The sequence below is a fragment of the Halictus rubicundus genome, chromosome 4 (genome assembly GCF_050948215.1).
Source record: "Halictus rubicundus isolate RS-2024b chromosome 4, iyHalRubi1_principal, whole genome shotgun sequence".
Classification (NCBI taxonomy): Eukaryota; Metazoa; Arthropoda; class Insecta; order Hymenoptera; family Halictidae; genus Halictus; species Halictus rubicundus.
This window is the reverse complement of record NC_135152.1, coordinates 297,144-310,691: the sequence shown is the minus strand read 5'-3', so window position 1 is coordinate 310,691 and position 13,548 is coordinate 297,144. Positions and strand designations below refer to the sequence as shown.

The following is a 13,548-nucleotide window of genomic DNA, read 5'->3' as shown; positions in this document are numbered from 1 at the left end:
ATGTTACGGTAACGCGCCTTCGTTCTGCGTTGCGTCACTCGTTGACGTCCGTGTTGGTGGTATCGCCGGTTCTTCCGGTACTGTTGGTTCTCCTCCCTTCTCCCGACTTCTTGGTTGCTGTGCTTCTGCCGTGTTTGCAGTCGTTGATGGTTCTGTCTGCCGTTCGTGGCACCGCAATCGTCGTCTTTCTTTCATTGTTTTGGTCGTTCGTGAAGGTCCTTCCTGGTTGAAAGTCTCGATTTGGTCCACGTGTCGCTTGAAAGTCTTGCCCAAGTATTCGATCTCGTAATGGGTGTTACCCAAACGGGGTATTGTTCCCGGAATCCATTTGTATAATCTGGGGTGGCCAGCAAGAAAGTAGACTGCTTGTCTCGGCTGGAACGTTCGGAACGTTGTTGCACATTCTTTTGTGATCCTCGTCTGTACTGGTTCTGGTTCTGGTCTGACCAGGTCGAGGCGCGTTCGAATATTTCGTCCCAGGAAGAGTTTACTCGGGGCCTGCCCTGTGGTTGCATGAGGTGCTTTCCGATATTGTCGTAGGAACTCGTTTAAATTTTGCTGAAGCGATCCTTGCTTCGTTTTCATCTTGTATAGCGCATCTTTTACCGTTAGGACATACCTCTCCGCGTGTCCATTCGTAGAGGGATGATATGGTGCGATGCGCTTGTGGCAATTTACTCCACTGGTTTTTAAAAATGATTCTAATTCTGCTGAGATGAATTGTCTCCCGTTGTCCGACACGACTGTGATTGGTGCCCCATAAGCAACGAACAGCTTATATAAAATTGCAATCGTTGCATTGCTGGTACTTGACGTAGCAGGTCTTACATCGATCCATTTGCTATACGCATCGACAACGATTAACAATATTGTGCCTGGTATCGCGCCTGCATAGTCAATGCGGATACGTCCCCACGGTCCTTTTGGGTATTCCCAATGATGCTCTCGAAATTTGGGGGGGGGGGGGCTGTGCGCTCGTTCCGCACATTCTACACAGGAACCTGCGGCCTGTTCGATCTCCGCATCTATTCCCGGCCAGTAGACAAATGAACGAACTAACCCCTTCATTCTGACAATGCCCGAGGTCCTGTAGAATTGCCTTCCTGAACGATGGTGGCACGACGACCTCTGTGCTTGAATACGAGGCAGTTCCCCGTTAGGTTGTAGTCGCGCTCTGGTGCTTTGTATCCGTAGCGCGCAAGCTCCTGCCCTGCTTCCAGAAGTTATACTATTTTTCCGAGATGTGTATCTTTCTGTGTTTCCTTGGCAATATTCTTGGCTCGAATCGGTAATTGTTTGATCTGGTCTACCATAAACTGATCGAATCCTTCTAATTCTGTCTTCTCTTCCTCTTCTTGCAGTGTGATTGCTTGCACCTGCTGTACTGTTGTTGGTAGTGGTGATCTAGAACAATAGTCCGCATTTGTATTCGCCTTCGTAGGTTTGAATTCCACTTCGAAATTGAAATGAGCTAAGTACTCCGCATAGTTTGCCATTCTGCTAATGCAAAGTATCGGCAACAATTTCTCCGGGTGTAGAATCTGCGTTAACGGTTTGTGGTCTGTGATGAGTGTGAATGAGCACGCGTACAAATAATAGAAGAATTTTTGGACGGCCCAAACGATGGGTACGGCTTCCTTATCGATTTGAGAATATCGTTGTTCCGTACCTGTCATCTTTCGACTGGCGTAAGCAATAGGTCGTTCCCTGTCGTTGCTTAGTCGGTGAGAGAGAACCGCGCCTAGTCCTGTCTTGGTTGCGTCTGTCGCTAGGAGCAGTGGTAGTGATGGATCGTACGGCATGAGGTCCTGTGGGGAAGTTAGTATTGTCTTGAGCTCTGTATATGCCTCGTCGGGTGCTTGTGTCCATTTAAAAGGTACAACTGTGAGTATATTTCGGAGTGGTCGAGCTTTTGTTACTAAGTCTGGAATGAACGCATTGTAATATGTGGCCTTCCCAATGAATAGTTCTAGTTCTTCCGGTGTGCTTGGTTTGGGTGCGTCTCGTATTGCCTCGATATGTTTGTCGGATTTATGTATGCCTCCTGCGTCGATTTTATGTCCCAAAAATTCGACGGCCGAAGCAGCAAATGTGCATTTCTCTCGGTTTAAATGAATACTGTGCTGTCGGAGTTGTTCCAACAGTTCCCCAAGTGTTTGTAATAGTTCCTCGTATGAGTCTGCGAAAAGGAGCAAATCGTCAAAGAAATTACGTACCTCTTTTACATTCCGTATCACTGTTTCAATTCGCCGCTGCCAAATGGACGGAATGTTCGCTGCCCCGTATTGGGCCCGTGTTGGCCGCACCAGCCCGTGTGTGGGTGTATTCAGGGTCAGTGCCGCGCTGAATTCTACATCGACGGTTAAGTGAGAGTATGCGTCTTTGATGTCAATGTGGCAGAATATTTTCGCTCCCCTCATGTCGTTAAATATGTGCTCCGCCTTAGGAATTGGATGCTCGTCTACTATCAACTGTGGATTCAGTGTTGGCTTGTAATTCCCGGTGATCCGTATTTGACCGTTCTTCTTCGTGACTACATGGGTTGTCGATGCCCATTCCGAATGGTCGACTCGTACGAAATGACCCGATGCCAGTTTTGCATCTATTTTTTGCTGTAACTATCGCGCAACGCGTATGGAATTTCGCGAGCGCGCGTGAACTTTGGTGTTGCTCCGGATTTTAGGTGCATTTTTACTGGTAGCCCTACCAGTTTTCCTGCTGTCGGACTGAAAATATCGTCGTACTTGGAAATCAGTTGATTCAGTCGTTTCTTTTGCTCCTCCGTAAGTTGTGGTGGAATGACATTTAACGAGTGCACCTTCGATGTGGCAAAGAGCCCCACCCAATCCACTTCCTGTGTGCGAATTGTGAAATTCACTCCCGTCCAAACAGTGCGTCGTATTCGCCTTCGATCACGTATACGTCGAGCCTGCGTGTTGTCTTACCCACTTTTACATTGACGGGAATGCGTCCTATCACGTTCAATCGGTGTTTTGAGTAGCTAGCAAATTGCCTCTCTGTTGGTCTTAAGCGGCAATTGGGTTCAATTTTACGCAACGTGTTACTGTCGATAATGCCCCATGGCGCACATTACACATATGTTACACATTACACATAGCACATTACAATATGTTGGTCCTCTATTTGTACCTTAAGTGTCTTTTTTTCACACGTTCCCATGCTTCAAGTATTGTACCAAATCGACTTGCTCCGCTGGAAGTTCCTCCTCTGGTACCCGTCGGATTGCATATGAGCCCTCCTTCGTGGATCTGCACACCCTGGCCAGGTGTCCTATTCTTCTGCATTGTCTGCATTCTGTGTCGCGATATGGGTATTGACTGCGCCTGTGTAATCCTCCGCAGCCATAACATGTATTTTCTCCATACTCGTATCTTTGTTCGTATTTACGCGCTGGACTGTTTTTGCGTACAATCCGCTCTCGTTCTGGTGTGTGTTCCGCTGGTCTTTGCAGTGGTAATCTTCTATTTTTTCTATACTGCGAGGGCGCTCCTTTGATCAGGTGCGTGCTTTCCCGCGGTGTCGTGTTCGTCTTAACCTCTTCGGTTGTTTGACGCGTCGCCTCGAGAGAACGGCCCACTTCGTATGCCTCTGTGAACGTGTTTGGATTCTTCTGGATTATTTCGTCACATATGTCACGATCATCGAGTCCGTGTAACATCTGCTCTACCAACATGCGGTCTAGAAATTCCCCATATTCGCAGTGTGTCGCCGCCTGTCGTAGTCGTAATGCAAAACTGGCAATTGATTCTCTTTGTTGTTGCATCACGTGACGAAACTTCACACTCTCGGCGTATTTATTTTTCACTTTATCGAAATGTTTAATTAGTAGTTTGCAGATGTTTCCGTACGTCTGCGATTCCGGCGTTAGGGGAGCTACTAAGAATTTTATCGCGTTGTTCAGTTCCGCTCCCATATGCACTCGTGCGTAGTTGGCATGTTGTTCGGCATGGAATTTGGCTCAGCTCCAAGGTCCAGTTGAATCGCTTGAAATAATCTTCGACTGTTGTGTCGTTAGATGAGCGAAATTCTTGTATTGCGAATGATGGCGGTTTGCTTGAGAGCATTGTTCCGTTGCTTGTACCAGCTGTCATGGCCGCCGTAGTGACGCCTGCGAAGCCCGTCTTCAATGCGTCGGCCAACGTTCTCGTTATCGCGTATAAATCTTCTTGCGCTAACGGCATCTTGTCGGTGTGATGCTTCTCTGCTTAATTCCTTGTCACTGCACTTTGAATCCCACTTCTGACACCACTTTTGTATATGTAATCTTATAATAAACAACCCAGTGTGTGTACATTTCCATAGCGTTATTACGACTGCCACCTCTCGTCATCTGTACTACTACTAAGGTAGGCCGCGAATTTGCCGCCGTTGAATTCTCTCTTGTACCAGCCTTCATCGAGTAAAGACGTAATAAAGTTGTCTGTACTACAACACGCAACAGTGTCTTCCATCCAGTTTCTGGTTTCCCGGCGGTAGTAGGCCGCAGTCTGGAAATCCACTAGACCGTAAACCTACATCTGGTGACCCCGACGTGATAGTCGCCGACGTGATAGTCGTGTTTTCGGAAAATTTTCGAATCTGTGACGAGGCATTGGACACCTCGTGGAACGGACATCGCCTGTTGCTGCCGTTGTACAGCCGCCGACGTGTTTTTCGTACCGAAAAACCTGGCTGCACGTGATCGGAACCCGTGCACGTTTTTCGGAGATCCGACGAGGAAGAGGTTTCCAGGCGGCGAGCAATCCGCTCGCTGCAATCCGCCGTTCCTGTTTCCAGGCGGCGAGCAGGCCGCTCGCTGCACGTTGTAGCCGCCGAGCGTGAAGCCATCGACGCCACGTGGGTACCACCGCCGCCGCCATTGCTGCCGCCACGAGGGTAACATTATCGCCGCCATTGCTGCCGCCACGTGGGTACCGTTGCTGACGTCGTTGCCGAAGCCGTGGAAAGCTGCCGTCGTGGTGAAGTGAGCGTATTTTTTAAGTCGTTTTGTCGTTTTGAGTTCCGTTTTAGTTCTAGTCTCGCGTGTGAAAAATGTCGTAACCCACGCCGGAAGATAGAATCGCACGGTTAGAGGCGGAGCTCGAGGCCGCGCGCGAACTTTTAAACGCCCGTTCTGCATCGGACGCCGACGCCTTCGCGAACCGCGTAGATAGTTATCGTGTGCCGAAACTCCCCGTATTTTTCAAAAGCGACCCCGCGCTATGGTTCGGACAGGTCGAGGCGTCGCACAGTGGGCAATTTGGACAAAATCGGATTCAAAATCAAGGAACTTTCGATAGGAATGAGGTAGAGCGATGAAATTTTTTTAAAATGAAAACTGAAACTTTGTAGAATATGGAGAAAATAGGGAGATTATTACCATCCAATCATTTCAACGAAAAAATGACTTCATTAGTTTTTGTCACAAAAATCTATTTTTTGCAAAATCCTGAGGTCGTAGACAAATTTTGAGACCAGATTTGAAATCAGCGTGAAAAAATCTATGGGAAATGATGTATAGCATGTTAAAAAAAATTTTTTCCGCGCGTGGTATTGGAAAAACCATAATTTTCTTGAAATTGTGCAAGTTTAACGAATTTTCTCAAGGTTAAAAAACGTTCTTACTGTTAATAATATAATAGTTATTTAATACGAAAAATCTTTGGCGCTACACATACTTCTGTCTCTACACAACGACTACAACCTCGTGTCCTCCGCGTTTCTTTTCTGTTACACATTCGCTTGTTTTTTTCGCTCGGACATGCGTACACGCTCCATTCCGCGATGCTCTGGAGTGAGAGCCTATCATTCTCACTCTCTCTCTCTCTCTCTCTCTCATTCGTACAAGATAAATGTATTCATCTTTTCACACTTACCATAATCTCCCTATTTTTCCCATATTCTACAAAGTTTCAGCTTTAATTTAAAAAAAGTTTCATCGCTCTACCTCATTTCTATCGAAAGTTCTTTGATTTTGAATCCGATTTCGTCCAAATTGCCCACTGTGCGTCGTTTCGAAACGCACGAATTACGAGCCAGCCCGCAATGGCCGACACCATAATTGCCGGCCTGGATTCGGATACCGCGACGGTTATATCCGATCTCATATTGTCACCGGATCCCGTCGCGCCGTCTGCTGCCGGTTTCAGCTGTGTCGCGTGCGCATCCCAGCGCGTTTAAGTTGTTTGCCCGAACGACACCCGTATCGATACATATGGCGACATTCGCGTTGCCTTCGATTTCGGATTGCGTCGCCCGATCGAGTGGAATTTTTGCGTAGCAGCAGTCCCGTATCCCATCATAGGAGCCGACCTGCTGACGCATCATGGGCTCACGGTAGATTTGAAGAGGCGTCGTCTGATAGATTCTGCTACCGGTTTGTTTGTTTTGGCCGGTATCGCGAGCTCTCCCTCTTCATGCGTGAACGTCCTTGGACCGTCGTTCAAGTACTCTAGTATATTAGCTCGTTTTCCGCAAGTCATCGGACTCGAGCAACCGATTCCTCTCGAGTCGCGCGGTGTGTATCATCACATTTCCACCACCGGCTCCCCCCCGTCGCGGAGCGTGCTCGGCGTCTATCGTCTGAAAAACTCAAGGCCGCGGAGGCCGAGTTTAAACACCTGATCGAAGCAGGAATTTGCAGGCCTTCTAGCAGCCCTTGGGCTAGTCCCATCCACTTAGTCAAAAAGAAGTCCGGTGAATGGCGGGTATGAGGAGATTACCGCCGTTTGAATAGCGTGACGATACCCGATCGTTACCCTGTGCCTCACCTGCACGACTTCCCGGCTAACCTTCATGGCAAGACCATTTTCACGGCGCTAGGCCTGTACAAAGCGTATCATCAGATACCCGTAGCTGCCGAAGATATTCAAAAAACTGCCGTTATCACTCCTTTCGGCCTTTTTGAATACCGTGCGATGACTTTTGGCCTCCGCAACGTGGGGCAAACTTTTCAACGATATATCAACCGTGCTCTTGGCGATCTCGATTTCGTCTTCACGTTTCTCGATGACATCCTCATCGCCTCTTCCTCTCCGGAAGAACATGAGACTCATCTGGCGATCTTCCTGGAGATCACTCCCCTGTGTATTGTAGCGTATCTGAGGAGTGCATCCGTCCGTATATCCCCACCTCCATGCGTGAGCGATTGTTCAACCTCTTTGATTCTCCCGCACTTCCGAGCGCGAAAGTCACTAACCGACTCATACGACAGCGTTATGTCTGGCCCGACATGCACCGCGACATAGCTCGCCAGTGTAATTCGTGTGTTGATTGCCAGCAATCCAAAGTTTCTCGACACGTCAAGCTAACTCCGTCCCAGTTCGTCGCGCCCGACGGACGTTTTACTAACGTGCACATCGACCTCGTCGGTCCGCTGCCGGTCAGCGAAGGTTTCCAATATTGCCTTACCATGGTCGACAGATTCTCTCGCTGGGCTGAGGCCGTTCCCCTGAAGGAGACGTCCGCTCAGACGGTCGGCCGCACCTTTTTCGAGCATTGGGTGTCACGTTTCGGCGCTCCTGCATTTTTGACGAGTGATCAAGGTCCGCAATTCGAGTCACAGCTTTTGTCAGCCCTTCTGGCGCTCGTTGGCTGCCGGAGAAAAAGAACCACCACGTATCACCCCGCGTCTAACGGCATGGTTGAGCGCTGGCACCGCGTCTTGAAGGCAGCAATCAGGTGTCACGCCAATCAGCAATGGTCGCGCGTCTTACCTATTGTACTGTGGCGGCCTTGGCGACGCCCGTACGCCTTATGCCGCGGAAATCCCCGAAAGCTTTCCAAACTCTCTCTGTCCCTTTCCCATTGTTTTGTATTTCCGCTCTGTGCGGGTCTAGGCAGTCCTCATCCACATCTGACGACCAGACCCACGCGGGCCTAACCGTACGACTTTATGATCCCTGGGTCTCGCTGGGGTCTGTTCAAGATCTAAGAGCAGACCCTGGCGAACCTTCCCGTTTTCTCCTTATTTATGACTTCCTTCCCCTATTGCCTTTTTCCGCACGTGCGGACTTTCCTCTCCTTAATTTCCTCTCCTTAACTTCCTCCCCCACGAAGTTTCCACTACCATTCCGCCTAGGTTTTGGGCAGTCTGACGAAGTCTGTCAACGGGAAAGGACAGAGAGAGAGAGCGAGTCGCGGACGTTGAGAGACAACAAGTCTCCCGCACGAGGACACGTATAAATATATTTACGTGAGGAAACCACCACGGAGTCATTCCTTTCACCTTTCTTCCGTTACCCACAGTACTATTAGGGTTGCGTACCCATATCCGTCTCGATACCAACGCTTCTCCTGCCGATTACGTTTACGGAACCTCCTTGCGTCTGCCGGGCGAATTTTTCCTGTTAGATAATTTTAGCCCTGATCCGCAGCCATTCCTCGAGGAATTCCGACAGTATATGCGTGCCGTCAAGCCTGTGCCTGTAGCGCACAAGCGTAGCGTTAAAGCCTTTGTGTACAAAGATCTCGGATCCTGTTCGCATGTATTTATGCTTGTGAAATCCGTGCGTAGACCGTTGGAACGGCCTTACACAGGACCCCATCGAGTGCTCCAGCGTATTTCCGAACAAGTGTATTCAATCGAGGTCAACGGTTTACCGCGCAGCGTCTCCGTAGAGCTGTTGAAACCCGCGCATAGCGTTTGTGAGGGATTTGCAGTCCCAGTATCGAGCGGTGTCCCATCGTTGCCGAGCGTGCCCGTACGCACCTACTTGCGAAAAAGAGTCACTTTTGCGGACTCCGTACGTTAGGTTAAGGTTTTGTAAATATACGAGTAGCATGTAAGTCGTAGTTTATAAGAGTCGTTTGTAATTTTATGTAGCCTTAGAGCGAAATATCCGTTTGTTCGCTGCCGCTCTTCCTTGGGGGGGGGGGGGCGTGTAGGGGCTACGTGCGTTTCCGAACCTTGCCGCAGCGCTAGCGTCGCCGGCACCAGCCGCGTGCAAGCGGCAAGACCGAGTCACCCCTCTAGACTCTGCGTGTCCGACGAGTCAAGGCGGATTTGCCGCCGTTGAATTCTCTCTTGTACCAGCCTTCATCGAGTAAAGACGTAATAAAGTTTTCTGTACTACAACATGCAACAGTGTCTTCCATCCAGTTTCTGGTTTCCCGGCGGTACTAGGCTGCAGTCTGGAAATCCACTAGACCGTAAACCTACAGGGCCCGCCTCATGGAAATACTGCATGTTCATATATAACACTTTTTTCCTCCATGCCTGAAAACCGTTGCAAATTTTGTCGAATGCATGGTAGAAAGCATATATACTTCCTTCTTGTCCACCCACTTTATAACGAATAAATTATTAGATGAACGAAACGATGCCTCTCCTTTTCTTAATCGATCATCAATCTTTGGCATTCCTTTTCGCCTTTTTCTTACGATCCCACATGCATTTGTACAATTATTATATGATAGATTGAACAAGGCTGGACTCGAATACCAATTATCCACAAAAACGGTGTGACATTTTCCTAGATAGGGCTTCATAAGTGATTCTACTATTGCTCCCGATTTTCGAATTGCCTTATTTTCGCTATTGACCATGGTCGATTACCCGGTATAAACAATAATATCCTGCACAAATCCTGTTTGGCAATCACTAAGATTAAACGATTTAATCCCAAATCTGTTTCTTTTTGAAGGAATGTATTGCTTCAACGATAGCCGCCCTTTATATACAAGTAAACTTTCGTGAATAACTGTTGGTAAGGATTGAATGATTGACTAAATGCTTTTTGGAGCATATTTTGTGTAACCGACCACTGGTAGGTCTGAGATTATGACTGAAATGTAGCATTGCTAACAATTTAAAATATCGGTCTCTAGCCATAATTTCTCCGAAAATATCGCTTCGCAGAAGTTTATCTACACTCCAATATTCCACTAAGGACAACTTCCTTTTGCGTGTCATTAGAAATGACACAGCAAAAAAAGTACAATTCGGACAGTACTGTTCTTTCTACATCCTTTATATTATCGTTATTTTTTTTTAGACCAGTACTCATTTGTTTCATTTGCGATAAATTGTACGAACTCTTATGAGACGAAGAATTGAAAGTAATCAATGATTTTTGCCGATCTGCTAATATTTTTTATAATATCTGGATTTTCTGCCGTAAATTGATGTATCTTAGGGATGGACGTTTTTTACGTCCATGAATCGCAATAGTCGTCACTGTCTTCCTCACATTTCTCTGCTTCTGAGTCTGAAGTATTACATATATTCTTTCTTTTCTTGTGTAGAGTGAAATTATTTTCGTTTTCATTTTCGGAATCATTCTCTGAATCAGTCAATCCTTTCAAAAATAGAATTCTCTCTGAACTCCGCTGTGACATTCTAACAAGGGCAAAAAACATTTTATAAAACAAATTTTTAACAAAGCTTCAAACAAAATTTTCAAATAAATGTTTCTAACCTTTTAAAAAATTCACCTCTAAACTATAAAATTAGACAATAATCTTTCCAATTTATCTCGCTCTTTTCCAATGACTTCTAACGGTTCAAGAGATATTTTGTACTCTAATCCTTGTTTTGTATTATAGTCCTGATTTGTACCGTTACAAATTACTGCACTATCCAGTAGAAAAAACAGAAGAATTTTTTGTAGGATTTAATCCAATATGGATCGATAGAGTCAAAAGATACTCTACCGATACAGTAGATTCTTTTTTACCGACGAGAGTCGGCACCCGTTCAAACAGGTCGTCGCATGGCTGCCAACCATAGTCGGCACCCGTAACAAAAGGGTTAATAAATCAATGGTCGGGATATCATCCCGTCACTCCATAGCGGTGCAGAATCCATCATATTCACTTGGCAGTGAATTCATGAGTATTATAGATAGGGGTGATGCCCAGTTGGACTCCGACCGATTGGACACGTCCCGATTGGACGGGTTCCTTTTGGACTCCTTGCCGATTCGACTCGTGCCGTTTGGACGCCGTGCCGATTGAACTCGTATCGTTTGGACGCCATGGCGGTTGGATTCGTGACGTTCCCTAACCCTAACCCTAACCCTAACCCTTCTTTTTTTTTCGTGGGAAAATGCTTTACGCATACACCCGACTCCCTGGGGGGAGTCGGGGTTATGTGGGACTGCCCTTGGGGGAAATCCCCAAAGGCTACCCACTAAAAACCCACGCCCACCTAAGCTAAAGGGGAGGTGCCTGGATCACGCGAGTACTCAACAGGACACCTCCCAGCTATCGTCATACCCCGGTGGAGGGGTTAACCTCCCCCACTGCCTACGCTATAAGACCCCGGGCGGAGGGACCCGCCCGGTGTCCCCATCCCTGGAGCCTTCGGATTGGGCTTCCCGAGCCCCAGCTCGGTCCACCCACAGCTCCCGGAGTCTTCGTGCCCCGCTCGGAGCCGGTATCCCTAAGGAACCAGCCCCGGCCGAGGCAAGAAGACGCCGCCACCGGGAGGAAGGGCCGTCGGAGGCGTGATCCGGCACGCCCCGACCCTTCCTCACCCAATACCCCCCACGGATCCCCCTCCCCAATCGGGGAGGGACGGACCGACACCCCCCTACACCGGGAAACTAACCCGGGGGGTGTCGGCCTATCACGGGGGGAGCTATGCTCCCCCCCGGGGGCCCGGGTCAGCTCACACCCCGGGCCCCCGAGTTCGCCGCCCCCAGTTGTGGGGGCGTAACAGGGCGCGGGGAAACTCCCCGCGCCAACCCCACCCCGCCCCCCACCACCGGGGGCACACGTTGACGCGGGGGAGACCCCCGCGCCCTCCCTACCCACTCCGCCCCCCTACTGGGGGGCACACGTCGGCGCGGGGGTCGTCCCCGCGCCCACACCCTCCTCGCGGAGCCCCGTTCCCGGGCCCGCTCGGCGGCCTCCTTCTGCTTGATAACATCCTCGCAGAAGGAGGCCACCGCCTTCCACGACCTCACGCTGTCGACCATGTGGTCGACCACGGTCGACAGCGAGAGGTCCCACCCTTCCACCGCGGCTCTAAGGACACGGCGCGGCTCAGCCCAAGCTGGGCACTCCTCCAGAGTGTGCCGCGCCGTGTCGACATCTTCGCCGCAGTGGTGGCACCGCGCAGTCGGCTCCCGCCCCATTCTATGCAGGTACTCTCCGAAGCAACCGTGGCCGGAGAGCACCTGCGTGAGGCGGAAGGTCAACCTTCCCCGCCTCCTGCACCATATATAAAATATGGGCAGGAGGGCCCGGACAATCGGACGTGTGGAGGGTGTTAGCATCACCCTCCACTCCGATAAACTTTCCGTCCGGGCCTGGCGATTCTGGCCCTCGAGCTCCTCCTCCTCCTCGCGCGTGAGTTCCACCTCCGGCGGGCGGCGGAAGGAGCGGGCGATGTGGTATAGCTTCGCCCGCTCCGCCGCCACCACAGTGAAGGGTGGAATCACGGCGAGGAGTCCCGCCGCCTCGGTGGAGATGGTGCGGTACCCCCGTATGACCCGCAAGGCCAGCCGCCGCCGCACTCTTTCTAAGAGTTTGCCGGTAACCCAAACCACGCCGCTCGTCCGGCGTAAACGAGAATGCGTTTCCAACGCGCATATCCAACAACTGTTACAAAACAGAAATTAGAAGAAGTAAAAGAAGGAAAAGTGCCATTCCGCTCATATAGCGGCATTGGTCCGTTAAGGGTTAAGTAGGCAATGGTAGTACAGTGAATCCGGGTTAAGGGGGCCGGCAGGGATTTGGGCCTTGACTGTCACGCCAATCCTCGAACGGTCCTCGAACGGTCAGTAGGGAGATCTGATTGTGGAATGGTTAAAATTTTCTGTGTCGAACTACGTCGCGTCTACGACATATCGATAAAAAAGAATATATGAAATGCCGACTTGAGTAGGAGCGGAAGAGAGAAACGAAAATTGTGAGAGGAAGCTAGCGACTAGACATGGTTGCCACATATCATCCTTCGCCTCACTGTTGCCATGTCATCAAACCCGTAAATGTACAAGCGTTTCGTGAAACTGATTTCTGCCTCATGAGCCCGATTCAGCCGACAAACACATGCTAACAGGTACATTATAAATTGATTCAAATGTTTTCTTTAAAATACGACAGAACTTTCCCTCCAACCTAATATATTTTTATAACTGTTCCAAGTACCCATGTTAGACACCCTATGTATGTAGTTGTGGGACACGGACGTAACTGGTTTGACACGGAATCCTTGGGGAACTGTAAACTGTTTGTTTGGTGTGCTCCGTGTATGTTCTGCCGTTGGAGACGTTTTGAATTCGACGAAACGGATAAATTCGGTAGCTGTACCGGTGACAATGTGACGTCACTTCGCTGGCGACGCGTGTGCTCGCTCGTTACCGCGAAGACGAGTCGAGTATTAAGGTCGCCCCAAACAAGACGGGCAAGATGCCGAAGTTGTTTGGGCGGCCAGATTCAAGAACACGGGTTAGAAATTTGCCGGTCGGGAATTGGTCTTCGTGCTCGAAATCTTTCCGGCGTCGCCCCGACGTCGTTGGGGCGATAACTTTGAACGTCCAGATGGCCTTTCGAGAGCACGTTGACACGTTCCCTGCTGTGCATGGCACAAAAAAATGTTTT

General features: G+C 49.4%; 2 protein-coding genes across 2 annotated transcripts in view; both read left to right on the top strand.

Moving 5' to 3' along the window:
• Positions 1-13,548, top strand: part of Mnd (L-type amino acid transporter minidiscs) — a 354,849-nt gene that overhangs the window by 156,526 nt on the left and 184,775 nt on the right. The gene's annotated exons all lie outside the window — the stretch shown is intronic.
• Positions 6,046-8,830, top strand: LOC143353100 (uncharacterized). Its single transcript, XM_076786146.1, has 6 exons — positions 6,046-6,142; positions 6,281-6,446; positions 6,737-7,139; positions 7,280-7,682; positions 8,248-8,744; positions 8,825-8,830. Exons 1-6 carry the CDS (start codon positions 6,046-6,048, stop codon positions 8,828-8,830), a joined length of 1,572 nt encoding a protein of 523 aa, XP_076642261.1.